Source organism: Camelus ferus, chromosome 22 (assembly GCF_009834535.1).
Source record: "Camelus ferus isolate YT-003-E chromosome 22, BCGSAC_Cfer_1.0, whole genome shotgun sequence".
In the NCBI taxonomy this organism is placed as follows: domain Eukaryota; kingdom Metazoa; phylum Chordata; class Mammalia; order Artiodactyla; family Camelidae; genus Camelus; species Camelus ferus.
Window position 1 is genome coordinate 23,032,509 of NC_045717.1, and position 27,861 is coordinate 23,060,369.

Sequence of the window (27,861 nt, forward strand, 5' to 3'; positions counted from 1 at the left end):
CACTTCTTGAATTCACTCATGCTACCTTTAGGAATTTCCTAGAACTGCCCCAACCTCTGAGTATGTGATGTCCTCTGGTTTTATTTCTTAATAAATTTGACCGCATCTGACTCAAATGAATACTTCCAACTTATAGTCACAGTATGACAGGGGAAGAAAGGAGACAGAGCAGATGATAAAGTGAATGGGGCAAAATGTTAACAATTTGGTGAATCTGGGTAAAGGATATGGAGGCATTCTTTGTACTTTTGTTATTTGTGTAACATGTTTCTCTAAATTTGGAATGATTTCGAAATACTAACTTTTTTAAAGAAAATATCTATAGAGGTGATCTCAGATTTTATACTTGTTACTAACTTCTCAAGTCACTCTGATGTACTGAGATCAATTCATACTCCTGAATATAACCCTTATAAAAGCCACTCATGATTCTGATGATTCAAAATCTGGTAGATATTTTCGGTTCTCATCTTAACTGACTGTCAGCACTGGCCAACACCATTGACTACTTCCTTCTTGAAACAGATTCCTTGGAATCTTGAGTTTCCTCTTTCCTGTCTGGCTGCTCTTTTTCAGGCTTTCGTGCAACCTGGCCTCCCACGGAACCATTGTTTATTGGGGTTCCTCAGCTCTTGGTCTAAGACCTTCTTTCCTGCTACTTCTTAACCTGTTTTTCTAAGGGATCTCATCTTTGTCCAAAATGCCCAGTATGGAAATATACAAACAACTCTCGAATTTCCATCCCAGCCAAAGAGTTAGCATAGCCACTTATGAGAATTGACTTAACATTCTCACTCGGTCACTTCAAAGGCATGTGGAAATTCCATATCTCAGAGTGACCTGTTGTCATCCAGGTCCCCAAATCCATAAAGGCCTCCACCATCTATCCAGTTGCATGGGCCAAAAGTCTTGGCGCCTCCATCTCCTCCATCTCACCGATGTTCAGAGTCTCGCCAACTCCTAACCCTCCTATCATCTCTCTCCCATATGCATTCACTGTTTCTCCATTGTCAAAGCCAACACTCCATCCCAACCCTCCACTATCTCTCACCGGGTGATTCCATGGGCCTCCCTTCTCTGTCTCCCATCCAACTCTGCACCCCTGCCAGAGGGATCTAGTTCTAACAAGCTCATCTGACCTCTGTCTTCTTGATACTCCCTTGTCCTTGGGATAAAGCTTTGGGCTGTCATTCACGAGCTTGCATGGTCTGAACCCCTCAGCCCTATCTCACACTATCTAGCCACACTCCTACATCTGGCCCTTGATACATGCTGCTCTCCCTACCAGGAACTCACTTCACCTAACCCGATTTACCATGAACCTTAGATGCCATCTCTCTGTGACCTGAATGGTGTAATAATAACAACAGCTTCCACATATTAAAGTAAATGCCAGGCACTTTGCTATTAAACCCATCAGCTGACTTAACACTCCCAAGCGCCCATGAAATACAAAACTTTTTCCAGTTTGACAATTGAAGATACTAGGCCCAGAGAGGTGAAGGCGTCTGCCCAAGGATTCACAGCTTAGCAAGCACTGCCAGAACCAGGGCTTGAACTCAGCTCTCTATGACACTAAAATGCATATTCTGTATGATCCCGCAATCCCACTTCTGGGGACATAGCCAACAGAACTGAAATCAGAATCCCAAAGAGAGATTTGCACTCTCATGTTCATTGTAGCATTATTCATAATAGCCAAGATATGGAAACAACCTAAATGTCCATCGACAGATGGATAAAGAAACTGTAGTCCATCCATACAGTGGAATATTATTCAGCCTTAAAAAGGAAGGAACCTTTGCCATCTGCAACAACATGGATGAACCTGAAAGACACGATGCTCAGTGAAATAAGCCAGACACAGAGAGAGAAAGCCTGCACGAGCCCACTTCGATGAGGTATCTAAAAAGTCAAAGTCCTAGAAACAGAAGGTACAGCGATGGTTGCCAGAGGCTAGCGGGAGGGGGAAATGTGGAGCTGTTGTTCAACAGGTAAGAAGTTTCCATTACACTAGATGAATACATTTCAGAGATCTGCTGCACAACATGGGACCTCTAGTCAACGACACTGTGTTGTGCACTTAAAATTTTGTTAAGAGCATAGATCTCATGGGAAGTGTCCTTAACACTATTTAAAAAAAAAAAAAAAAAGCATGCTCTACATACCCATCCCCAGTCCTTCCTCACCGTACTGCTCCCAACACACATACATTCACACAGGAAACTGGATCAAGGCTGCTGGCTTCTCCACTCTGTCTCCGTCACTGGAGATTCATCTTATGGGGCTGCTGTGGCAGGAGGGGCTAAGGGACTCTGTTTGGGGGTCTCAGACCCATCCTCAACATAACACAGGAAATAGGATGGTGTCCGGGATCCCAAAGCCACCAAGAAAGACACCAATGGCCTTGAGGGCCTTCATTCTTGGGGACCACTGTCTTAGAGGTGGCACAGAACAAAATCCACTTTAACAGGAAATTTATTGGAGGGCATTCAAGTTTCTCATGGTCCCCAAAAGTAGATACTAGACGTATGTGGTTGAAAAGTGTCCCCCCAGAATTCACGTCCATGCTGGGAGTAACCTAGCTGCAAGGCAAGGAACCCCAAAGATTGTGGGTGACCCCCTGAAGTTGGAAGAGGCAGGGAAGGATTCTTCCCTAGGGCCTTTGGAGGGGACACGGTCCTCCTCCCATCTCTCTCCGCACATGGACCCCTTCATGACTCTCTCTCACACACCTTCCAATCCCTGACTCATAGCATCTGCGGAAGCCAGGTCCGCCCACATTCCTGCCGAGGAGATCTGATTGGCCCAGCTTGAGTCATGTACCCACCCTGAGCCAATCAGCTGCGCCAGAGGAGACAGTCAAAATGCGCAGCAACCAATGTAGACCGAAGTTGACCAGATCTGAGGCTGGACCCTGGACCGCACACTTCCCCCACCCATCCCAGTGTTAACGCTTTGGATGCTGGGTCACAAGGGCCACCCTAGAGGTCCAGGGGAAGCATCCAGCAATAGGGGTGAGGACTAACAGGCATTTGCCAATCAGTATGGAACTAGTTTGATAATTTAGTGCCCGGCGTGGCCATATTCAGCTCAGTGTCAGTTCTAGGAACAAACTTCTCCAGCTGGGTGGAGATGGGTCCGCTAAATGACTTTCGCCTCCACAGCCCCATCTTCAGTGCCCATCCCCCACCCTCCAATCTGACCAGCATACACTAAGCTCTCCCACATCCCCCGTCCCTCCTTTTAAGTCCCATCAAGATCACCCGCTCCATGGAGACTTCCCTATCCGCCCCCGCCCCAGGAGCTAAGGTCCAGCTGGTTTATATGAGCCAATGGGCAGAAGACCTGCATGGTGGGGAAATCATGGGGTTTGAGGGAGCCGCCAGGTCTGTAGGGAGGGGAAAAGTGGTGTTTTTTCACAGCCAGCTCTCCAGAAGGGAAGAAATGAATACGTGTGTTTATTATAAATGTCACCAGCAAAAATAAAATGTGTCTGCTTTGCAAATTCCATACAGCCGAAATTGATTCTCACAGAACACCTTCCTTGATTTTTCCCACTCGTACCCAGAGCCAGCCTATGCTGGCAAGTGGCAAACAAGTGAATGGAGGTTGGAATTTTCCTTTAAAGACTGAGATGGTACGGAACAATGAAGATATGCGTCCACACTTCACTTGCTTTTCGATGATATGAGCAATTTCTTTTGCCAAATCAGATAAGGGTTTGAAAACGCTAGAGTGACTTCCTCGATGTGTGTGCTGTTCACAATGCAACAGCTACAGACAAGACATGCTTAAGTCTAATCTACGTTTAACATCTTTTTCTCCATCCCTTTAAGTATAGACAATCAACAAAGAATAAACCAAGCCCTGACTCGTAGCATTTGCCACTTTCCATGGTGTAAATACTCCCACTGTGGCTGAATGTAAGTTACCAGTGTGCTGTCACTGAACCAAGTAAGCAAGTAATGTTCTGCAGAATGACATTACACAGTATTTCCACCACCAGATATAGTACAGGTTTAAAAAAAAAATCTCAAGACCCTAGATAATAGTAACACGGAAATAATAAAATCCCTAAGGCTCAGGGTAGTTGTAAGTCTCAAGATAACTCATAATCCAGCATATAGTACCTGTTGGATTATCAGTTCTTACACTAATAAATATTTTATTATCCAATACCATGGACCATCTCAGCCTCCCACATGGCCCAGGTACACGGGGTCACACACACTCAGTCGTGAGGTCAGCCAGCATATTTGACCATCAGCTTGGCAAAAGCTGGGAGCTTGGGGTTTTGTCTTGTCTTGCCCATGGCTGTGTCCGCAGCACCTAAAACAGCGCCTGACACAGCAGATGCTGGAGAAGAGTTGCATAATGAATGACGCTCACACTGCAGAGTTACTTGGACCCCCACAAGCAAGCCCCACAAATCTCATGGTGGGGCTGGGGATGCATCTCCGTTTCTCATATATTAACATAAATAAGGGTTGGCGGGGAGGGGGTTCTTTTTCACTTGCTGATGTTTCTCTAGCCCTGCACAGTGCCTGGCACGGAGCAGAAGCTCAATAAATATAAATTGAATGGATTAATATAATGTACACTGTCTGAGCTCAGGCTCAGAATAAATACCAAGAGTCCAACTCAGGGCAGGAGTGACGTTGGGACCTGGAGAGTTCTGGAAGAGGGGGTCAGCAGCACGGACCCCTGCCCAGCCTGGTGAGGTAGAGTAGCCGGGCCCCATCACCAAGGGCCCCAACAAACGAAGGCAAGATTCAGTCTTGGTCCAGGGCTTGGGGTCACATGAGTTGTCACAAGGGGAGTCCAGCCGGGACTTCGGTGGCAACACGGAAGAGGCCCAAGACCGTGGCCTGTGAGAGTTGCCAGGTGCGGGACTTCCGGACCGCGGGGTGCAGGTGGACGCCCAGGCGCTGTCCGGCACCCACGTGCAGCAGGCCACCCCGGAAACCAGACACTGAGTTCCCCAAGGATGGGAGTGGCAGGTCCAAGGTCAGGGCCGGGGAGGCGGCCCTGGCATGGAGAGACTGCAGGTGCAGGGCAACGGAGACGGAGCCAGAGCTGCTGTCACTGTTGCTGGCCACCACTCGCTTCAGACCCAAGTTCAAGAAAACATAGTAGACTCCGGCCTCAGCCACCACCAGCTCATGTGTTTGCTTGTCATAGCTCATGCCCGGCGCAAGAGTCACACCTGTCAGACTCGGGTCGCTGTACCAGCGCAGAGGCCCTTCGGTCAGCTGTACTGTGGGAGGAAGGAGGGGTACGCTCAGCACGTGGGGGAGAGGTGCAGCCCTGGGGGGGGGGGGCTCTGACGGATGAAAGGAAGGGGTTTGGAGAGGGAGGTGAGGGGGATGTGGGGAGAGAGACTGGACAGGATGGAGGAGGGGGATTGTGAAGGGGGTACAGGGGGGAGGGAGGAAGAGGCTGAGATTAGGAAACAAGGGGACTTCGAGAGGGGTAGAAGATTTTAAGGAAAAGGGACAGGAGGAGCTGGTGGAGAGAACTCCAAGGAGCGAAGATGCGAGAAAGGTCTCCTTAAGAGAGAGCGGAAGGAGGTGGCAGGAGTCCGAAAGGAGGAGGGGAAGGACATGTAAAGAAGAGTCCACAGGAGAGAGAGGAAGAGGGGAGGGGAGGGAAGGGTGGGGGGGAGGGTCTGGAGGGAGGAGGAAGAGGAGAAGGAGAGTCTGGAAGGGGGAGGGGCAGAGGGAGGAGGCGGAGAGAAGAGTTTCAGAAAGGGGGAAGGGGAGGAGGGTCTCGGGAAGGGGAAGGGGCAGTGAGTGGAAAGGAGGGTTTCTGGAAGGGAGGAGGGGAACCAGGCCTGGGGAGGAGGGTCTCTAACTCCTAGAGCCAAATAGGAGAGACCCGACTGGCTGGGATTTGGGGAATCAAGCTCCAGCTCTGAGAGGGCAGGGGTCTGAGATGGGCACAGATGAGGGTCAGAGGAGGAGGAGACCCAGAGAGGGATGGATGAGGTTCTAAGAAGGGAGGGGCCACTTTTGAAAGGGAGGAGGGGAAGAGGGTCTAATGGGGTCAGAGAGGGAGCCTCCCTCTCCGGGGCTCCCCTCCTTAGTGCACCCCACAGCCCCCCGCCCCAACTTCGTCGTGGGGAGCGGCACAGGTCACTCACCATCTTCTGCCACCAGCTGCGCGAACGCGCCCTGCGGAGAGACGGAAGGCGGAAAGTGGATGGAGGTCCCCCTCCACTCCCCCAGCCCCCTGGAAGGCCGGTCTCCGCGGTCTGCGCTGGCCTGGAGCTCACGCCTCCTTCCCTCCCCGCTCCGAAAGAACACACGCCCGGACACAGCCGTGCTGCCCCAGCCCCGCTGTCGGCGAGGACACGGGGGGGGGGGGGAGTCCCTCCGCGAGGACTTGGCACTGGGGAGTCTTAGGAGGGAAACGGGGTACCCCGAGAGTCCGAGAGAAAACCGAGGCTCCCGGGAGTTAGGAAATGGGGAACCTCCTTAGCGGCTGGAGATAAAGTGCCCCATCTCGGGAGAAAGGGTGTCCCCTGGAGCCTGGGATGCAGGTGGGGCCTCACGGGGGTGCAGGATGAGAAGGGGTGCCCCCCGAAGTCCTGGATAAAGAGGGGTGCCTTCAAAGGTCCAAGAGGGACGATAGGGGTCCCTCCACCCTCGGTCTGGGGTGCGGAAAGGGCCTCCCGGGAGGGACCAGACGGAGATGTGTAGGGGTCTCTCCCGGGGTCCAGGTCGGGGCGCATCTTACCTGCGGAGGGTCGGGGAGGCGGGCGCGGGCGTCGGGCGCCAGCTCGGGGCCCTCGGGGAGTCTCGGGCTGGGCGCGGGGCCGGGGCTGGGCGAGACCGGGGCCCCGGGCGCGGCCCAGGAGCGGACCAGGCAGGCGGCGCAGGCGGCGGCGAGCAGCAGCAGCGCGGCGCTCAGCGCCCAGGGCAGCGGGCCGCAGGCACGGCCCGCGGGCGCGGGCGGACGCTGGGCTTCGGGGTCCGGGGCGGCGTCGGTGCTGGAGCGCATGGCCGGCGGCGGGCGGCTGCGGCCCGGGTCCGGCGCGCCGCACTTTATACCCGAGGCGGAAGCCCCGCTTTCGGGGGAGTGGCCGCTGGGGATCCCAGGGATCCGCCCAGTAGGGTGGTTCCCGCCCGCCCCGCCCCGCCCCGCCCCGCACCTTCCACCCTCTGTCCGAACTTTCCCTCGCTTTCTCTTCCCTGGATTTCTCTCTCTCCATCTCTTTTTCTGTCCCTCGCCCTCCAAGCTCTCCCTCGCTGAATCCTCTTTCTCCCTAGTTATCTCTCCTTGTGTCTCCCCGGTTATCTCTCCGTGCCTCTCTGCTTCTCTGTCGCTTTGCCTCTTTCCCCAATTTCTTATCACTCCCTAGTCCCCAGCGCTGGGGCTCCCCCAGGGATCCCCTAAACCGAGCACTTCTTCAGTGGGGCCAGAGGACAGCCAGGCCTCAGCCCCCTTCTCCTCTGGAGCATAAGCCGCCCACCCCAAGGGAACCCTGAGTGCCAAGCTCATCCCTGCCCTACCCTCCCTCTCCTTCCGGGACCCCTGGACCTTCCCTGGCCTGCCCCCACCCACCCACCGTCTTAGACGCTTCCCGTCAGGGGCCCCCTGGACCCCACAAGCAGAAGGCTGGAGAGTCCAGGTGGAGAAATTCCCCTTGTAGGAAAGGGACAGTCTTGAGAAAGGCGGAGGAAACTCAAATTTCCCGTTCGCTCTCCCGTGGTGTAGGCGGGGGCGGGAGGAGGAGCAGAGAAGCGGCCAAAACTCGGCCCCAAAAGAGGAAGCAACCCTGGAATGAGAGATGGATGGCAGGTCTAGAAAAGTCCTGGGCCCCCACAGAAGCCCTGATCTGCCCAGACCAGCCAGCTCTCTAAGCTTCTCAAGACCTCACTCTACCGGTAGAAAATGGGAGGTGGACCGGGCAGGAGAATTGACTCCAGCCAGCGACCAGTGGCCCAGGAAATTGGGCGGGGTGGGGAGGAGGGTGTTGATTCAGCTGAACAAGGTATCGGATGTGAGCCCCGTATTCAGTCTCGTATTAGGCCTCTCTGGGGAATTATGAGAAGATAACAACAACCGTAATGTGTTGAAGCTCAGGTGCTCAACACTTCCGTTATACCAGCGGTTTATACGGTGTGATACCCAAACCAGCAACCGTAGCATCACCTGGGGGTTTGTTGGCTCTGCAAATTCTAGCACCCCCAGCCTAGACCTACTGACACTCCGGGAGCGGGAGCCAGAGCCCTGCAATAATCCGTGTTGGAACGGGCCTTCCAGAAGATTCTGACGCTTGCCCAAGTTGGGGGACCCACTGCATTGGACCGAGGTTGCTTCTTCATAACTGCTGCCCCTCTGCTGGAATGTTCTTTCCCAAGACCTGTGGCCAGCGGTTCCCGGCTCACTTCCAGCTGTCTTTCTGAGTAAAGAGGATGAATTCAGCTCTGGCCTATACTTTTTTTACACCCTCCTGAAACCTCCCTGCAGTGAGAGTTAAGCAACTGTTTTAAGACCTAAAGCCAAGTTGTAAGCCATCAAGGCGGAATGCCAGCTATAATTTCCCTCACAAAATGCCACCATCACCGCAGTGTCCCAAGCCTCAGTTACTGGTGACCCCAGCCAACTCTGAAAGAGTTGGTGGGTGACAGCAAAAATGGAAGGGTTGATTGAAAGTAAATTCCCAAAAAAGATACTAGCTCTTCCCCGCATCAGGGCGGAAACGCAGCCGTTTTGGGGTTTGGGTATTTTTTTCCTCCAGACAACGGAAATGGCAGAGTTTCCGGAGGGAGGGAACGCAGCTAAAGGTAGAAGAATCATGCTAACAGCATGTGTAAAGCAGACGTGTGAACCTGAACGCAGGAGTTGAAACTTCCCCCACCTCAACCCTCGCCCACTTGGCAGCCAGGACCTGAAAGATTTGAGATAGTGGGATGATGGGAGAAGCCCTTCCCGGAGCAAGCTGGCCAGCCAGGAAGATAGATGTAAAGATACCAGGCCACAGAGCCCTCCCCTCCTCCCCCGCTACCATCGCTCTGCCGAGAAGCCCACTGGCCGAGGGTCTGTCTGTACTATTGAGCCCTCCCCCACAGCAGGCCCCAGCCAAGGATTGCCTGAGCTGACAAAAAGAGGAATTGATAAGACTCAAAAGTCACCATCTCAGACAACCCAAATGAAAGTGCCTCTCTCTCGGGCCCCGGGTTACATCACCCCATGAAATTTCCTTTCTAGCAGTTTCCACCACGTGAAATAGTTTGGTTTGTTTGTTTACTTGCTTACAGTTGTTTCCCCCACAAAAGTGTTCTCTCCCAAAGAGGAGCCTCTTCCTCTGCCCTGTCCCCATCCTTCCTCCAGGACCTAGAAAACTGCAGGCCTGGATAATACTGAATGAATGAATGAAGACATGAATGAATGAAGTATAGCCTATCAGTGACCAGCCTAGGCTCTAGCGGTCAACCACAGTCCACCGACTACGAATTTTTTGTTTGGTTGCTTTCATTCTGAAGCAGCTGGGAAAAGTCACAGGACGACTATTTCCTGACATGTGCAGATGATATGACATTCAAATTTCAGCGTTCACCAATCAAAATGTTCTCGGCAGCCAGCCATGCTCATTCGTTTCCGCATTGTGCATGGTGGCTTTTGAAAGGCTCTGGCAGAGTGGCGTAGTTACAACAGAGACGGTCTGGCTCACAAAGCACCAAATATTTACTTTCTCTGGTCCCTTTTAGAGGAAAGTGTGCTGCCCCTGCTCTAGTGTCTTGAATTTCAGCTCTCAAAAGCTCTTGCTGTGTGATTTGGAGAAAGCTGCTTCACCTCTCTGAGCCTTATTTTTTCCATCTGTTAAGTGGGAATAAGAGTAGATCTCTGAGTGGGGTTGAGAGCTTGCTGTGAGCAGTGCCAGACACGTGGCAAACGCTCTTTAAAGGTGAGCTGGATCAGGGAACCTTTCTACAACTCCAGGATGTGGATGCAAAAAACTAGGACTCCAAAAGTTACAGTCCCTTAACCATGGGCTCACAGCAACTCTTCTGAATTCCTCTGGACCCCAAGGGGCTTAGCAGATCTCTATACAACCCCCCTCCAGGGAGGGGAAACAAGGCCTGGCAGCCCGGGGAAGGCTCAGGCCACAGACAGGGAGCGCCATGACGTGTTGCTGTGGTCGGGACATCTGAGCCAGGCGGACCCGCCCACTATGGAGTGCTCACTAGCACCCCACGTTCCGTGGAGTCGCACCTCCGTGCTCCGCGGTCTCCCCGAGGTAAGCGTGGGCCCTGGTTTCCCTCGCCTCTAGGGGAAGAGTCTGAATCCTCACGGTCACCGTCATACAGCTCACAGGAGGGACTGGGCAGGAAGCAGTTGGAGGCGGGGAGCACTCCTCTTCCCCCGGGAGACCCAGTGAGCAGGCACCTCCTCCAGGAAGTGTACCTTGATTTTCCCCAGCAAAACCCATCTCCTCTCTGGGTTCCCAACTGACTACTCCCTAAACCATATGTGGTTTCCCCCAGTGTCAACTTCCAGCTGGCCTGGATCTGTGTCCCCGGGGGCAAAGGTAGAGCCTGACAGAGACTGTTACTGATTACTGGGTAAATGCACAGTGAGAGGGCACAGGACCCAGTGGGTGGGGGCCAGGGGCGGAATCAAGAAAAGAAGAAAAAAAGGGAAGGAAAGAATTGGTCTCGGGGAGTGCACTGCGGTAGCGTATAAACACAAGGCATGATGGTGCAACTAGGCTGTGGAATTGGGGTGCCTACACAGCTGCTCTGGAATGGTGGGTTTCCAATGTCATGCTGTGTGTTCAAGGACAAGGAAGGGGGGTGGTGATCCATGTGTGCACAGGTGTTGAGAACAGCAATAGCAGGAGATTCAAATCACTTGGCTTCAAATGCCAGCTCTGCCTCTTTTTTTTTTGTTGTTGGGGGGGCATAATTAGGTTTATTTATTTATTTTTAAATGGAGGTTGGTGGGCTGAACCCAGGATCTCATGCTGCTAAGTGTGTGCTCCACCACTGAGTTCTACCTTCCCCACCCTCAGCTTGGCCTCTTGCTAGTGAGTGGTATGATCTTGAGCAAATGCCTTCACCTCCCTGCCTCAGTGTTTCCATCCAGGAAGTGTGCCTAACCCAGTGACCACCTCATAGGATTATTGTCCAGAATCAGGAGCCAGAACCACACCTGGCATAGAGTAAGTGCTCGGTAGGGTTGGCCATCATTGCTGCCAGGGGGCGTGGACATCTGGGCAAAAAAGATAGTCAGGAGGTGTTCAGAGTGGAAATAGCCGAAAGAGGCATCAAAAGAGAAATGGTCAGATTATCGTTCATACAATCAGTTCAGTAATCAAGCCGTGGAGGAGGTTGAGTCATCTCTCTGGGGCTCGATACAGATCTCTGAAGGCTAAGAAGACAAAGAATGCAGATTTGGTTTCAGAGCTGTATATTTGGAAGGCATATAAAAAGCTAGGGGGATTCAGGGCAATGATCTGATTAAGAAAAGGTGGACCTTTCACTGGGTTAAGTGTTCTCGCCCACTTGCATTTTCCATGTGTTACTGTTTTGCTTTGTTTTGGTTTTTTTCTTTAAGTATAGAATCGTGGTCAGATGTGCACACACAGAGAAACCCGTGGCCTGAGCTATTTGGAGGAAGGGAAAATTTAGCACCAGTGACATCAAAGGCAGGAAATGGTGTTTCCCTGCTAAGGATAGTGGAAGGACAGAGGGATGGGGAAGACCCAGGCAGACCAGGGCAGGCCCCAGGTACCCCTCGGAGAGGCCAGGGCCATGAGAAACCAGCTCATTCTGCTGGGAAGCAAGCCAGTCTGCCCCAGGAAGGAAGCCCCAGCAAGGCCACCACCTGGAAGGGACTCTCCAACTTGCCCAGAGAGGCAGCCACCAGACACACAGGTGTACGAAAGACACCCCCATCCAGGCTGTACACAATCACACAAACTGAGGCAGACGCACAAACACACCACACAGACATACACACACACACACACACACACACACACACACTGAGACACATCATCACACACAGGAGCAGCCACCAAAGCTAGCCACAGACACACAGAGACACAGCAGATACACATTCAGAGCATACACAATCAGGCACACTGAGAGCACAAAGGACACACGATCAAAGACACAAGCACACTCATACCAAAACAGAGGTGGAGAGACACTATACAGGCACACACACAGTCACATACTGAGACATACCCAGAGATACACTCATAACTACATAAGATCAGCTGCCCAAGCTAGCCACAGGCACACGCACACAAGGACACACCCATGGCCATGGTCACACATACACACTAACACATAACCTCAAAGAGTCTCAAAGACTCTGGGATTTGCATTCAGGGACACACAATATCAGATGCCCAGAGACCACCAAAGGCATTCAAGCCACACACTGACACAGGCCGACCTGGAGAGACTGGCAAAGACAAAGTCCAAGGGAGCACAACCAAAGGAACCGAGACCCTGCCCCCAGGGAAGACCCAGGCCCTCCTTCTGGGGGCCTAGCCCTGCCTCCCTTGACGAACCTCTGGGTCCCTTTCCTTGGCAGCGGCACCCAGTGTAGGCCGCGGGCGACCCCTGGTGGACCGGGCGCCCCAGTCCAGGGTTGTATGGGTTGGGAGGGTGGGAGAGGGGCCTCCAGGTTGAGAGAAAGGGAAGGTTCTTCTGGGTCTTCGGCATCACATGCAAAGCCCGGAGGAAGGAGCTTGGCAGACGGAAGAGCGGGGACACGGGCGGCCGGAGCGGGATCGGACAAAGCCTTGGACACGGGAACAGATCATGGGAAGCAGGAAGACCCTCATCCTCTGCACCTCCGCGCAGCACCTCGTCCCTGCCGGAAGGATGCTGCTCGGGGGAGTGTGGAAGACGTGGTGAGGCCAGAGGCGAATTCCCATTGGTCCGCGCCCGACCAATGAGACGCGGCGGGGGCTCACGGCGAGATGGGTCAGGACCCGGCAACCGCTGATGGAGAGGGAAAGGTCCTGCCCGCCCAGCCCGGCTCTCAACCTAAAAAGACCACCGGGGAATCGCCCGAGATCCGGATTGCCCAGCACGGAAACCGCTGGCCCAGGAGGACTCTCGTCAACCCCGGTATGACTTTGACCCGCGGGACCCTGATAAAGGTGGGTTTGCGCCTCCCGGAGCCGACCCCAATCTCCCAAGCCCTGCCCACTCCCTAGCCCCTCCCACTTCCCCGACATTCTCCCTAGGCCCCGCCCACTTCCCAGCTATCAGCTTCCCAGGCCTTGCCCACCCCCCAGTCTCGCCCGCTTTCCCGTCATTCTCCTTAGGCTCTGCCCATTTCTCAGACCTCAGCCTCCTGCCCCACCCACTTTTCTACCCAGTCTCTCCCCAGGCTCCGCCCTCCTACTGTCTCCTATCTAAAATCCTCGGACCTGCCCTGGGTTCCGCCTTTGCGGAACCCTGTGCCCCCTTCCCTGTGCAGGCTTTGGAACCATTCCCATCCCTAGTCTGACTTCCCCGGGGACTTCGCGGCCGGCAGGTCTCTGAGCACTTAAGCCCCACCCCTTTTGTTCTCTGCCTTCCTCCAGACCCCACTCACTTTCAGGGCCCAACCCCAAATCAGTCAAGTCCCTGTGTGGGACAGGGGCTCCTTGCTAATGGAGTCAGAGCGGCCTCCGTCTCCCCTTCCCCGCCCCCTTGGCCGGCTAATTACTGCCCTACAGCGGACCCCACCCTGCCCACCGTGCTCTTCACCTCTCAGGCCAGCCTCTACCCGCTGGCCACCCTCCGACCTAACTCTAATCTCAGTCCACCCCCTCGCCCCCCGCAGTCGATAAACTTACCACACACCGTCTTGGCCTTGCCCAAGCTGGTGATCCGGTACCAGCGTCTGTGGCCCGGGGACCCGCGCAGGACACCCCTGTCCCATCCATTGCCACGCTCCTGGACCACCAAGCTGCTGGTGGCTTTGGACTTGTTCTGTCTGCCTGTCTGCCTTTATCTGAGGGTGGCTAAACTGAGGGCTGGCCACCTGCCCTGGTGGGTGTACTTGGACTGTGTGTCTTCACATCTATGTTCATCAACATATTTCTGGGATGTCTGGGTCAACTGTGTCTGTGAGAATGGGAGAGAAGAGGACAAGTGTGACTTCTGTGTGTTTACCTGTCTTCCTGGGTCTGGGTGCTGAGGTTGGCCTCCGGCTCTGTCTTTTACTTTTCTTTCCTTTCTTCTTTTTTTTTCCCAGTCTTTCAAATGACTTTATTTTCTCCCTTCAACCTTCTTCTTTTTTAAGTCTTTCATATGATTTTAGTTGCTGTATGTCTCTTTGAGTTGTGTATCTGGGTCTGAGTGTCTGGCGGGGTACGTTTGTATTGAGTATCTGTATATCTTTGACTGTGTGGATGTTGTGTGCAAGCCCCTGGGTCTGTGTGTCTTGCGGCTGGTCTGTGTTGTGCTCACACCCATGTAAATATGTGATTCTGCGTGTGTGTGTGCTCATGCACGTGTGTGTCTGCCCACCTGGGTCTCTGGGGTGCATGTTGTGTGGCTGTGCTGTGTGTTGTACTGGCTCTGGGGGAGGTGTGCTCACTGTGGGCGACTCCCATGTGCGCACTTGGTCTCCGAGAGCCTGTGACTGTGCATCCGGGTTGGGGCTGGATCCCGTGGTACTCGTGGAGCCAGGTCTGGGTCTGGGTCTCTGTGGGCCTCTGTCTGTTGTGCGTATATTGTTGCATCATTTGTCTGAGTGTGTATATCTGTTTTTGTGTGTCTGGGTGAAACTGTGCAGTTGTACTGTGTAACTGTGTATGTCAGACTCTGTGTGTGCATGTATCTGTGTGGCCTGAGCTTGCTTGAGGTCTGGATGTGTGTCTGGCATATGCCACCTCACCCCAACTCCCCAGTGGGCAGAGCTAGGGACCAAAGCCCCCTTGCTGGGGAGGGGAGGCCAGGTTGGGACACTAGCTTCGCCCTCTCAGCCCAGGAAGGGAGTTGGGGACTGTAGGAGTCTGGGTCCCAGCTGCCCGGCTCCACCAGACATCAGTGGGTGACAGAATTACAGGGTCGAGAGGGGGATAGGAGGCCAAGTGTAGGCTTTTAGGGTAGGTGGGCCAGACAGAGAGCTGCAGAGGGGCACCCTGCTCTGTCTGCTTCCAGATGGCACTGTCAGGTGAGGGGCCCCAGACACTGCTCGCACACAACATTGACACCGGTATCTCCCAGCTCAGTCAGCCACAGAGCCATTGAATTAGGGATGAACACATCACAGATCTCAAACACAACCACACACAATCCAGCACAACCCACACACCCACAGACATACATAATCTCTCTCTTCCCCTTTCTCTCTCTCTCTCTCTCTCTCTCTCTCACACACACACGGCAGAGGCGTAGATACCCCCACACACACACACATTCACACACAAAGACACACAGAGCCACAATCATACACACGTACATGCATACATCAGGACACACACACGCACACATACAGAAAGAGTCAGCGCTCTCGCCCTTATCCCCACACTATCCTAGCCCCTTACCCACCTCACTCACAGAAACTCACCCCATTCCTGGGGCAGCCCTGGGGCTCTGTCCTTTGGCTTTCCTGCCAGACTACCTTCCCTGCCCAGGCTCTCCACTCTCCCCCCGTGTCCCCATGTCCAAGCTGTGGAGATGCAGGGAGGACAGACTGGCCAGAGAGCCTAAGGAGAGTACATCTCAGTGACCCATCCATGAGTGGGGTCGTCTGCACCCCCTGCAGTCAGCCTCCCCATCGTGCTGAGACCGATTTGATGGCACCCCACATCCAGGGCTTCTTTTGCAATGACGCCACCGTCCACTACCCCCGGGTGGCCCGTTGCATCATCAAGGGCTCGGCACTCATCAGGATGGGCTTCACCATCTCCATCTTCACTGTAAGAGGCTGGCCACTTCCATCCCAGGCCCTGGTGACATGCCCCGGGCAAGCTTCACCTTTTTCTGGCAAAGTGGGCACCCCCACCCACTGTCTAAGGCAGGAGGAAATAGCGCCTCTCTTCCTGCTGAAATGGGAATCTCACTGGTCAGTGTCATAGAGCGCCTCTCCTTGGGGAAAAAGTAAAGCTCCTTCCTTTTTGACGTAGTATAGAGAAAACACCCACCTCTCTGCCTCAGGCAGAGGACAAGCTCAGCTCCTTTCCCCTGCGGACAGGGGAGCCCCATCTCTTATATGCAGAAGGCAGGAAGCAGTCCCACCCCCTTTCCTGCGGAGCTGGGAAATCTCCCCCTTTCAAACATGGAACATCCTGCCTCTTTATCCTGGTGAAAAGGGAACCCCGCCATTTTCAGGCATTTGAGAAGAAGTCTATCCTTTTCTCCTGGTATAACAGGAAGTCCCGCCCCTTTCAGACATGGGACCCCCTTTCTTGGTGATATGGAAGCCATATCTCTTGGTGTAGTGACATAGGGAGTCCCGCCCATTTCAGGTACAGAAGTAGAAGTCGCCCATTTGCGTGTGTGTGTGTGTGTGTGTGTGTGTGTGTGTGTGTGTGTGTGTGTGTGTGATGAAATGAGAAGCCCTCCCTTTTTTTTTTTTTTTTTGCCTGGTTTAGCAGGAAACAACAGCCTCCTTTCCATATGGACCTGTCTGAGTCAAAGGTTTGGGGACTTCCCACCCTTGTGCGCGCCCTGCCCTCAGCAGCGACCCCTTCCCCTCTCCCGTCCAGCCCCACAGATCAGCCTGGGAGAGTTGATTTGTGTCCAGGGCCTGCAGCTGAGCTCACCAGCCTTCATGAGCACCACCTATGTGACCTTGATCTACAGGCAGCTGGGCGCATGCATTTTAGGTGGCCTGGCCAGCTGCTCTCTGACCAGCATTGCCAAAATGACCACAGGTCACAGGCGGCCCCATTCCTGGCCGCGTGCCTGCCTGACCCAGCCTCCTTTACTGTGAGAGTGCTACATCACCAGCTACACCTGCACTGGGCATCCTGAAGACATCCTTGATGCCAGGCGAGTGGGTGGGCAGAGAGGGTAACCCCGGAAGCATCCCCACCCCTAACCCCCAACACCGGCTGATGCTCGCCCTCCCCCCGCCCATCTCCCAGGCAGTCCTTCTATTCTGAGCACGCCTCCGTGGGGATGTACTCCATGGTGTATCTGGTGGTGAGTGTTGGTGGGAGGTGGGCCAAGCACCCAGGAAGGCCAGAAAATGCTCCATTGTCCCCCTGCCCCCTCGCCACGCCGCGGTTGGTGCCGGCAGTGCCAGGCACGCCTTCCAGAGAGCTGTGTGTTCCCCTCAGAGTTGGGAGGGCAAGAATGGAGAGGGCCTGTCTCCTCTTAAGATTCATTCAGCGTCCCTGTCCGGGAACAGCAACTTTCAGAACCCTCTGTCTCCCCCTCACTGCAGCTGGAGAGGGCCCCTGCCAAGCTGGGTCCATGCCCAGGGCTGGGCTCCGCCAAGGGCAAGGGGAAGGAAAATGAGACCCAGCTGAGGTGTAGGTCTAAGCTTTGGGCGGTGAAGTGGCAGGAGGAGCGGGGTGGGGAGGGGGGAGCCTCTGGGAAGGAGCCGATGACCCACGGGCCCCGTGGACAAAGAAAGCATTGACTCGGGATGGGGGGGTAGGGCAGAAGCGGATCGCACCCACCGGAGCCAGCCCGGAGCACCCAGGCACCGTGGTGGGCAAACACAGTGACACAGACAGAAGCCCTGGCCACAGGGCATGTGATGGTCACATGGCTACCTTCACATCAGCAACATTTTTTTCTTCCTGAAAGACAGTCCATTTGACTACTAGCCTTTTTTTTTTTTTTAAGATCAAGTAACAAAGTAACTACAGCTTCCTGTAGTGATAAAAGCTCAGGCTTTGGAGCTGGAATGTACCTGCTCTATTCCCAGCCTCAACCTCCTTCATGTGAGACACTCAACCTCCTTCAGCCTCTGTTTGCTTATGTGTTAAGTGGGTGTGGAAACAGCACTTGCCTCCTAGCCTTGTGGTTTCATGAGTTAAAACATAGATTAGCTGATACACTCAAAGCTCTTAGAACAAGGTCTGGCCAAAAGGTCACTACTGTCATTATTGATAAAAGGCAAAACAGACTCCCTTGGTCCCCGGGGTGGGCTGGGGGCTGAGGTGCACAGACAGATCACACACAACTAGGAGGCAGGTCTTGCCCAGATTTTATGGACCCAGGAAAGCGTGGTCAGTTTCATGAACAGAATGTTCTGGGTCTCAGGGAATTCCCCCACCTCTAAGTGTTCTTCAAGGGCCCGTGTTTGATTTTCCCCCGAAACACACAACAGCCACTGTCCTGTTCTTCCTGCTCGTCTCAAGGAAGTAAATTTCACCTGGTGCCTAAAGGTAGGATTTTTTTCCCCCTGTTTTCCATTTTAAAATCAAGAACTCAACCTCTGCTTTTTGAGGGTTTCCTGATGAGACGCATCTGGTTGGACCGGAGATTGGACACTGGCGGGAAGTGAGAGGACCCGGTCACAGTCTGAGCTTACCCATGGGGTGTCGTCTGACTGCTTAGGAAGTAACTCGCCATCTTACAGTTCTCCTGAAGCTAGTGTGCGGTTAATAGTATGACGTCCTTTTGCAGTGATGGTTTCAGGGGCCACAGCCCCCATCCTCTTCAGAGGCTGAAATCCATTTCCACACAAAACTGTGGCAGCCCGGACAGGCAGGTGGGCGAAAAATGCAGCCCCTGGGGTGAAGACCCTCTGGATACTGCTGGCTCCTGGGGCTTCAAAGCCACTACCCACCTGCCTTCCAGCTCTGTGTACAGGCCGGTTCCTGGGAACAGAAAATCTGGCTCTTACGGCCCACCAACCAGCTCCTTTTCTTGACCCTGGCTCTGGTCATGGGCTACATCCGGGTGTTGGACCATTGGCACCACCTGTGATGCCATCTTCAGATTCTTACAGGGAGCTTTGATGGCTTTCTGGGTGGTAAGTGATGCCGTAGGACACCTGGCTACCAGGGGTGGTCTACTTGCCTGAGAGCCATTGGGTACACCTGGCACTCCTCACCTCCCAGGATGGCAGCCCAAGAGAGGCAGGCTTGGGGAGGGAGCGGCCATGAGGTGCAGATGACGCCAGTCCATCCCAACCCCTCCCCACTTCATCATTGCAGGCTTTCTGCATCTCAGGCAATGCCAGGTCCCAGAAGCTCCAGGTGCTGGATGGCCGCCCAGCCCCAGCTCTCCGCTTGTTTCCCCCTTTCCCCTCTCTGGATTCCTCCCATGAGGGCCCTCATGTGGCCCAAGGGATGCCCTGATGCAAAGAAAGTCAGAGGGCGCCCAGTGCAGGGCCTGGACTCTCCAGGGAGCTATCCTTTCCCAGGTGGGCTAATCCAGGAAGCCCCTCACCTCTCTGGAGCTCAGCCCTCACCCCACCAGCACTGCCCTGGTGGGGCGACACAGGAATCCCCATTTTCCGGGGCTGAGCCCCCCATCAGTCCCTCCCAGCAGAGCCATGTGCACCGTTATGTTTCTATGACTCTTGATGTATTAAAAGATGAAATGCCAGACTGATACCTGTTAACATTGGTAGACCTCCTGTTTCAGTCCGGGGACTGTGTCTCAGCTGTCAACTGTAACAGCGTCTGTGCTGGGCAAGAACCTCAAAAGTCTACGTCAGGGGGAGGGTATAGTCAGTGGTAGAGTGCTTAGCATGCATGAGGTCTTGTGTTCAATCCCCAGTGCCTCCCTTAAAAATAGATAAATGAACCTAATTACCTCCCCCTCCAAAAAAGATAAAGAAAGGAAGACAAAAGAACGTTTTAATTAAAAAAAAAGTCTCCATCAGGTTCCTCTACCTTGGCTACTGCCTTTGGCCTTTGGGGCCAAACCATGCTTTGCTGTAGGGCCGCCCTGCGTGCTGGAGGACAATGAGCAGCATCCCCAGGCCCCGCCTCCTGGGTGCCAAGATCAAAAATGCCTCCAGATATTGCCAAGTGTCCCCTGGGGCACAAATCACCCCCAGCTGAGAATTCCTGGGTCAGGGGATTCCACTGACTCCTCCAAGAGGCTCTGTGCTCAGTAATCATCTGACCTCCTGAGGTCCTAGGATGCTGCACTCATTTCAATACACAGAGAGAGGCGGTAACTCACAGATGCTGGGGCCGGGGGCGGGGGAGGGGGTCACCCTCGTTTATACTGTCTGACCCATCAGGGATTTATTCTGGTGTCTAATGTGAGCCTAAAGATCTAACTCAGTTCTTTTTTTTTTTTTTTTCCTCAAATAATTAACACAGGGTTTCTTAGCCCTGAGCACTACTGACATTCAGATCAGATAATTCTTTGGGGCAGGGGATACTGTCCGGTGCACCTAGAATGTTTAGCAACATCCACTCAGGAGATGCCGGTAGTACACCCCCCCGCCCCCGAGCCAGGCTTAACTTGTCCGTAGACATCGCCAAGCAAGCATCCCTGGAGGGCAGAATCGCTCCCAGTTGAGAAGCACAAAATTAGAAGGCTGGAGGGAGACTGCGGAGTCCGAGCCACACAGCCCATCTGGCTAACCCCACCCCTGCCCCACAGTAGCCAGAAGCCATGGAGGAGGAGGAGGAGGCTTCCTGGGATGGCTTCCTGGAGGTGGCCCCAAGAGGTCTGGCCTTTGCTAGTGCACAGAAAGTCTTGCCTAGCCCCTGATAATCATTGTAATACTAATGGCTACAATTTATTGTTTACTCTGTGAATGGAAATTGGGGCCATCTTGTAAACGGGGCCATCTTTTGGACTCTCCCAACCACCCAGGCATTCTTGGCTGCACCATCTTGCAGGAAATTCAGCCATAGAGAAGCCAAGTAGCCTGTGCAAGGTCATACACTAATAAGAAATGCAAAGGCAGGGTGATGGTTTATGATAAATCATATCAGTGGAGCAGAGAGGTGCCGATCTGGGGGGAGCAAGGCAGCCCCCACGCGCACACTGTCTCCGCAATATGTAATCCATCTACAAGTCTTAATCTTTGATGTTTCACCCCAGGCAAGGCTAAGGGTGACCCCACCTGCCACAGACCCAAAGCCCAACAGAGGCGTTCAGGGGGAGGGCACAGTCCCCCCAACCTCCATCAGCGACCACAAGCATCCGCAGTCAAACATGGAAGGAAAATCGTGATTTTACTTACTACGCATCTTCAAGACAAATCCTGCAGGAACCGACCGCCCCCACCTCCCAAAACAGATGGCTCCTCCGGAGCTCCTAGCTCGGCCCCACTAGGAGCCCTCCCAGTGCATGCAAGGGTTCTGGCGAATGGGACCTGCACGGAATGGGGAGGGAGGCTTCGGACAGAAACTGAGGAAGGGTCGCAGAGGGCGGGACGGGGGAGAGGCAGGGTCTTCCCGCTGCTTGTTTACCGGCTCTGTCCCTTCCCCCGCCCAGTCTCTGCAAAAGCCTGGTCGCCAGGCCCGGCTGGGGCAGGGCAGTGGGATGGAAGGAGATGCTACTAATGGCGTCTAGGGGGCCTCGTCCCCACGGCCCGGGGTCGGGGGGCACCGGGCTCCGGCGCGCCCCAGCCCCCGGGGGTCTCCAGGCGGCAGGAGAGGGAGATCCTTCCATCCCCGCACCCTCCGTCCCGGGGCGGGACCAGGGGGCGGAGCGGGCCGGTGACCGGCCGTGACGCGAGCCCCGCCCGCTCATATAGAGGCGCCCCGGGGGCGCAGGGACCGTGCTTCGCCGCCGCGGCCGCCGCGTCCACCTCCCGCCCCGCCGCCGCAGTTCCAGCACCAGCGCCACCGCTGCCGCGTTCACCATCAGCGCCACCGCCATGCGGGAGATCGTGCACCTGCAGGCCGGCCAGTGCGGCAACCAGATCGGAGCCAAGGTGCGCAGGCAGGCGGGCCAGGGGAGGCGGCAGAGGGATGCGGAGCCGGGTCCACCGAGCTTCGCAGAGCTAGTCCACTACTGGCCTTTGGGGGAACGGGGTCCCCCAGGAGGCTGGTCCCCCAGGAGGCTAGCCCCCCAGGGACGGTGGGGGAGGGGCGCGAGGGGCAGGGCCAAGCTGGGAACAAAGAGGCTGATGGGGGTGGGCCCAGCCTTCTGTCTGCTTGCCACAGCTGGCTTCACAGCTGGCCCACTGTCCCCTCCACACGCACAAAGAGACCCCGCCCCTCCCCGCGGCAGCAGCCAGGGAGCGCTGACACCAGCCCGCGAGGCTGGGGTGGTGACTTGGCTTCACCCCGCCCCCACCTCTCCCTTCTTGCTGCCTCATCCCTGCCTCCCCACTAAGCCTCTGGGTCCCCAGTCACCTTGCTGGGGGACAGGTGGCTGCTGGGGAGGTAGTTGGGGATCCTAAGCCCAGAAGATGGAGGTCAGGGCACCTGCTGGCTGCTGATCTCTTGGTCCTTACGAACGCCACCCCTCCAGTTTTGGGAGGTGATCAGTGATGAGCATGGCATCGATCCCACCGGCACATACCATGGGGACAGTGACCTGCAGCTGGAGAGAATCAACGTGTACTACAATGAGGCCACAGGTACGAGGCAGGGGGCACCTGCGGGAGCCCGGGCAGGGTGGAGGACGGGAGGAGTGGGGAAGAGCTGGGAGGGGACAGAATGCTGGTTCCTGGCACTGGCCAATCTGCTCTCCATCTGCTTCCCTGCAGGAGGAAATTATGTCCCCAGAGCCGTGCTGGTGGACCTGGAGCCGGGCACCATGGACTCTGTCCGCTCTGGCCCCTTCGGCCAGATCTTTCGGCCGGACAACTTTGTGTTTGGTGAGTCACAGACATGGGACACAGGCAGGGAAGCGCCCCTGACCTTTTCACTTGCACATGCTTGGTGAAAATTCACCACCTAGCATCTAGACTCAATGGGGACCACAAGGACCCGGAGCCCAGTGGGGAAGGCAGACACACAGGCCACTGTGGAAGCCCAGGGGAGGCCTCTGGGGGGAGATGCTGGGTAGAGAAGTCTTCCCGAAGGAGGTGGCATTTTAATTTAACTGTATGGACCTGAGCCAGATTGCAAATCCTACCTCTGCATTCGGCAAATACTTATGAACGCATACTGCATCCCGGGCCCTCCTGTATCCCCTGAGGATGCAGCCAACAACAAAACAAACAAAGCTTTCTGTCCCCCTACCCCACACCTGGAGCTGACATCCTGGTGGAGGGAGATGGGAAGATAAATAAATGGGAACAGAAAATAAATAAGTCAAACTTAACCACTGGGTCAGCTGGATGATTTTTGGACAGGCTCTGCAATCTCTCTGTGCCTCAGTCTCTCCAACTTTAAACCAGGATTCATGGGATTGTGAGGCTTAAAGCCATTCATCTCTTTAAAGAACTTAGAACAATGCCTAGCACAGAGGAGAGGAAGAATAAGCATTTGATGCTGTTGTTGTTGCTGTAATTACCATTATCAGTATTAGCATCTGCAGCCCAAAAGATGAGTGGGACTTGGGCTGACCAGAGGGCACTGACGGGAGGACAGATGTGAAAGGCAGAGGGAACAGCATATGTGAAGACAACGAGCACATCTGCAGCACTCAGACCCAAGGGGCATGCACACTCTGTGAACAGCCTTCTGGGAAACCTTTCCTGGTTCCTCTAGGTCAAGCTAAAGGCACACCCCCCACCTGACCTCAGGGCCCAGGCTCCCCCTCCCCCAGCACCTCTGCCCTCTAGGGCACCGTAATTTAGTGTGGCGTCTTGGGCTTGACAGGACAAGTTGTGTGACCTTAGACAAGTGACTTCCCCTCTTTGGTCTATGCAAAGTTTGAGCAAGATAATGATGATTCTGTGTGGGTATGGCACACAATAGGTCCTCAGGAAATGGCTGTGGAAAGACTAAATGAGGTTGGCCAAAGGATGTGAGAGATTCTAGGATGACCATGGGTGACTCCAGTCTGGCCAAAGATTCCATGACCTCGGGAGGCAGGGCAGGGGAAGTGGTGGTCAAAGTGTGGACTCAGGAGCCAGACCACCTGGTTCAAATAATATTCTCCCAGAGGAGATGACATTGAACAGAGACCCAAAGGAAGAGCCAGTCATGAGAGTGCCTGCGGGGAGAGAATTCCAAGCAGAGGGAACAGCACGCATGAAGGCCTTGGGGCAGGAGCAGGCCCGCTGTGTTGGAGGAAGAGTGAGAAGGCCCATGTGGCCGGAGCAGAGTGAGGAGGAGAGAGGGAGGAGGTGAGGGCAGGGAAATGAGGTGAGTTGTGCAGGGCCTGTGGGCCGCGGGGAGGACGTGGGCTTTTACCCCTAGGGAGGTGGGAGCCCTGGAGGGCTGTGGGCAGAGGAGGGGCGGGGCCTGACTCAGGCGCTCACGGGCGCCCTCTGGCGGCTGCAAGGAGAACAGACTGGGGGCAAGCTGCGGGCTGCTGCTGCGGGAACCAGAGCAAAAGTGGCTGTACCCATCCAGATGGGCAGTGAGGGAACTGGACCAGGGTGGAAACAGAAGAGGAGGCAAGAAGAAATGTTACCTGTTCACAAAAATACCAGCCAACATTTGGATCCTAATCCTTGTTCTCTGGAGCTTACATTCACCTGTGAGATCACAGACAATAATAAACATGATTAATTCAAAACAAAACAAAACGAAACAAAACAAAACGGGTTTGTCAGTGCTGTGGAGAAAAATGAAGCATGGAAGACAATTAGAAATGGAGAAGGTTTGCAGTCGTATAGCGTGGTCAGGCAGGGCCTCACTGAGGGTGACCGTCCCAAAGGAGGTGAAAGAGGGAGTTACGTGGGTATCTGAGGAAACGGCATTTCAGCAAGGGGAAAGCATATGCCAAGGTCCTGAGGCAGGACCATGCCTGGTGTGTTGAAGGAACAGTGAGGAGCCGGTGTGGCTGGAGCAGAGTGAATGAGAGAGAGAGAGACAGAGATAGAGACAGAGAGAGAGAGAGAGGAGGAGAGGACAGGGAGGGGAGGGGAGGACTTGGGCTTCTACTGAAAGATGGAAGGACTGGGGTGATTTTGAGCTAAGGTGGGACACACTTTGACTGAGGCTTTATCAGGATCCATCTGGCTGCCGGGTGAAGGGATGCCAAGGGAACAATTCACCGTCATCATTTTGTCATTATTATTTTTCACCTACTACGATGGCTTGGGGGAAGGGCTGAGGGTGGCTCTCCCTGCAATACCTGGGTGTCCCCTCCCTTACCCCTTCAGGCCAGTCCGGAGCCGGCAACAACTGGGCCAAGGGCCACTACACGGAGGGCGCCGAGCTGGTGGACGCCGTCCTGGACGTGGTCCGGAAGGAGGCCGAGAGCTGTGACTGCCTGCAGGGCTTCCAGCTGACCCACTCACTGGGGGGAGGCACGGGCTCTGGGATGGGGACCCTTCTCATCAGCAAGATCCGCGAGGAGTTCCCGGACCGGATCATGAACACCTTCAGCGTGGTGCCCTCGCCCAAGGTGTCGGACACGGTGGTCGAGCCCTACAACGCCACCCTGTCCGTGCACCAGCTGGTGGAGAACACGGACGAGACGTACTGCATCGACAACGAGGCGCTCTACGACATCTGCTTCCGCACCCTCAAGCTGACCACGCCCACCTACGGGGACCTCAACCACCTGGTGTCGGCCACCATGAGCGGCGTCACCACCTGCCTGCGCTTCCCGGGCCAGCTCAACGCCGACCTGCGCAAGCTGGCCGTGAACATGGTGCCCTTCCCGCGCCTGCACTTCTTCATGCCCGGCTTCGCGCCGCTCACCAGCCGGGGCAGCCAGCAGTACCGCGCGCTCACGGTGCCCGAGCTCACCCAGCAGATGTTCGACGCCAAGAACATGATGGCCGCCTGCGACCCGCGCCACGGCCGCTACCTGACCGTGGCCGCCGTCTTCCGGGGCCGCATGTCCATGAAGGAGGTGGACGAGCAGATGCTCAGCGTGCAGAGCAAGAACAGCAGCTACTTCGTGGAATGGATCCCCAACAACGTGAAGACGGCCGTGTGCGACATCCCGCCGCGCGGCCTGAAGATGGCCGCCACCTTCATCGGCAACAGCACGGCCATCCAGGAGCTGTTCAAGCGCATCTCGGAGCAGTTCACCGCCATGTTCCGGCGCAAGGCCTTCCTGCACTGGTACACGGGCGAGGGCATGGACGAGATGGAGTTCACCGAGGCCGAGAGCAACATGAACGACCTGGTGTCCGAGTACCAGCAGTACCAGGACGCCACGGCCGAGGAGGGCGAGTTCGAGGAGGAGGCCGAGGAGGAGGTGGCCTAGGCCCACCTGCATCACTTCATGTCCCCCCCCACTAGGCTGCTGACCTCTGAGCCCCGAGAACTCCCGGCCAAACCCTCCCCACCCAGCACCCCGCTTCCCCTCCAAGCCTGACTCACCTCTGACCCTATGATGTTGCACCTCTTCCTCTGGCCAACCTTTGACCCTGGAGCCCCACTTTATCTCTAACCCCCCTGACTCTTCCAACTTGGACACCCCCAGGAGCCCTACTTCACCTCTGACCCCACAAGCCCCACCTATAACTCCATGAACCCTCCTTTACCCCTGACCTCTCCACCTTTGACCTCCCCATGGGCCCCACCACTTCCCTAGACGTAGAAGCCCTGGTTTGTTTTGACCCCCACTCTGAGCCTGCCTTCACCTCTGAATGTGCCTCACCTCACCTTTGACCCCACAAGCCCCACCCACCCTCTGACCCCACCTTCTCTCTGGACCCTGTGAGCCCGCATTTCCTCCGGGAAATCACTCCCCTCAGCTCCCGCCGACCTTGGCTTTCCCTGGGTGATGGAGGGCTGCCAGTGGGGAAGAGAGAAGCCCTGGAGCATGTGGGCAAGAGATGCTATGCCCCACCCTCCCCCCTCAATAAATTAATTGTCGTCCTGCTGTGTTTCTGCCTAGTGCATTTCCATCACACTGTGGGAGGCCACGTGAAGGCTCCTCCCTGTGGGTTGGAGGCGGGCACCAAAGGGACCTCAAATCTGGGGTGGGGAGTGGGGCAGAGATTTCAGAGTTAGACACACCAGGCTATGCCACTGACTCACCCTCTGGTATTGAGTAAGCCGCATGCCCACTCTGCGGACTCACCTCTAAAATGGGATCCTATGGTTTCCCCCGTTACCCCCACGTGCCCCACCTCAGGGATGTTTGTGAGGCCTGGAGGGCACAGTTCCTGGCACTGGGTGGGCATTGAGTGATGGAGCCACTGCCCTTCTCTGTGGGGCATCTTGCAAGTGTGGAAAGCTGGCGGGGGAGTCTCAAGGGAAGGATGCTGGAGAGATGGCAGGCTGGACTAGTGCCCGAGGGGCAGGCCTTCCAGCATAACAATCACTCACAGGTGGAGCACTTTGATGGTCTCCTGCATGTCTTGTCTCATAACCTCACACCAACCCAAAGTGTATCAGCTTTTGCCGAGTAACATGACTCTCCAAAACTGAGGGGCTTAAAACAACAGCAGTTATTTTGCTCCCGCCTCTGTGTTTTGGGCAGGAGTTGGCAAGGCACCTCACCTGTGCTCCCAGTGGCATCAGCTAGAGAACCCTCCTGGAGACTGAGGGCTCTCCTTTCAAGGTGGCGCACTCACATGGTTGCCAAGCTGATGCAGTCCATTGGCTGGAGACTCAGCAGGGGCGGGTAAAAGGAGGGTGTCAGGACTTCTCCATGGTCTGCTAGGGCTTCCTCACAGCATGGTGTCTGGGTTCTCCAAAGAGCAAGCATCCCCAGAGAGCAAGGCGGAAAGCATTGCATTTTTTCTGACTTAACCTTAGAGGTCACTTGGTATCCTGAGGACTCCTAATGGAGGCGGCCACAAACGCCTGTCCACGTTCGAGAGGACGGGCTATGGACCCCGCTTCCTGAGGGTCAACTGGCACTAGAAGAGCATGTGGGATGGAAGACATGGCTAAGGCCACCTTTGGAAATTACGATTTGCCAAAGTGTCTCACCAGTGGTCCCATGGCTATGAAGCGGTGACCTGGGATTCCAACCCTGACAG

General features: G+C 55.1%; 2 protein-coding genes across 2 annotated transcripts; one reads left to right on the forward strand and one right to left on the reverse strand.

Moving 5' to 3' along the window:
* Positions 1 to 3,440: 3,440 nt before the first annotated feature.
* Positions 3,441 to 7,099, reverse strand: TNFSF9 (TNF superfamily member 9). Its single transcript, XM_032465756.1, has 3 exons — positions 6,742 to 7,099; positions 6,146 to 6,176; positions 3,441 to 5,260 (listed from the first exon to the last, which is right to left on the reverse strand). Exons 1-3 carry the CDS (start codon positions 7,003 to 7,005, stop codon positions 4,812 to 4,814), a joined length of 744 nt encoding a protein of 247 aa, XP_032321647.1. The 5' UTR covers positions 7,006 to 7,099; the 3' UTR covers positions 3,441 to 4,811.
* A 14,501-nt stretch (positions 7,100 to 21,600) lies between these two features.
* TUBB4A (tubulin beta 4A class IVa) lies at positions 21,601 to 26,755 on the forward strand. Its single transcript, XM_032465754.1, has 4 exons — positions 21,601 to 21,780; positions 22,323 to 22,431; positions 22,561 to 22,671; positions 25,075 to 26,755. Exons 1-4 carry the CDS (start codon positions 21,724 to 21,726, stop codon positions 26,130 to 26,132), a joined length of 1,335 nt encoding a protein of 444 aa, XP_032321645.1. The 5' UTR covers positions 21,601 to 21,723; the 3' UTR covers positions 26,133 to 26,755.
* Positions 26,756 to 27,861: the final 1,106 nt, after the last annotated feature.

Bases quoted from the DNA above. Each gene is read 5' to 3' on its own strand.
- TUBB4A (XM_032465754.1), top strand. From the start codon at position 21,724: ATGCGGGAGATCGTGCACCTGCAGGCCGGCCAGTGCGGCAACCAGATC. The intron at 21,781-22,322 runs GTGCGCAGGCAG...CCACCCCTCCAG, and splicing joins GCAACCAGATCGGAGCCAAG to TTTTGGGAGGTGATCAGTGA. The intron at 22,432-22,560 runs GTACGAGGCAGG...GCTTCCCTGCAG, and splicing joins GTACTACAATGAGGCCACAG to GAGGAAATTATGTCCCCAGA.
- TNFSF9 (XM_032465756.1), bottom strand. From the start codon at position 7,005: ATGCGCTCCAGCACCGACGCCGCCCCGGACCCCGAAGCCCAGCGTCCG. The intron at 6,177-6,741 runs GTAAGATGCGCC...GTCTCTCCGCAG, and splicing joins GCCTCCCCGACCCTCCGCAG to GGCGCGTTCGCGCAGCTGGT. The intron at 5,261-6,145 runs GTGAGTGACCTG...TTCCTCCCACAG, and splicing joins GCAGCTGGTGGCAGAAGATG to TACAGCTGACCGAAGGGCCT.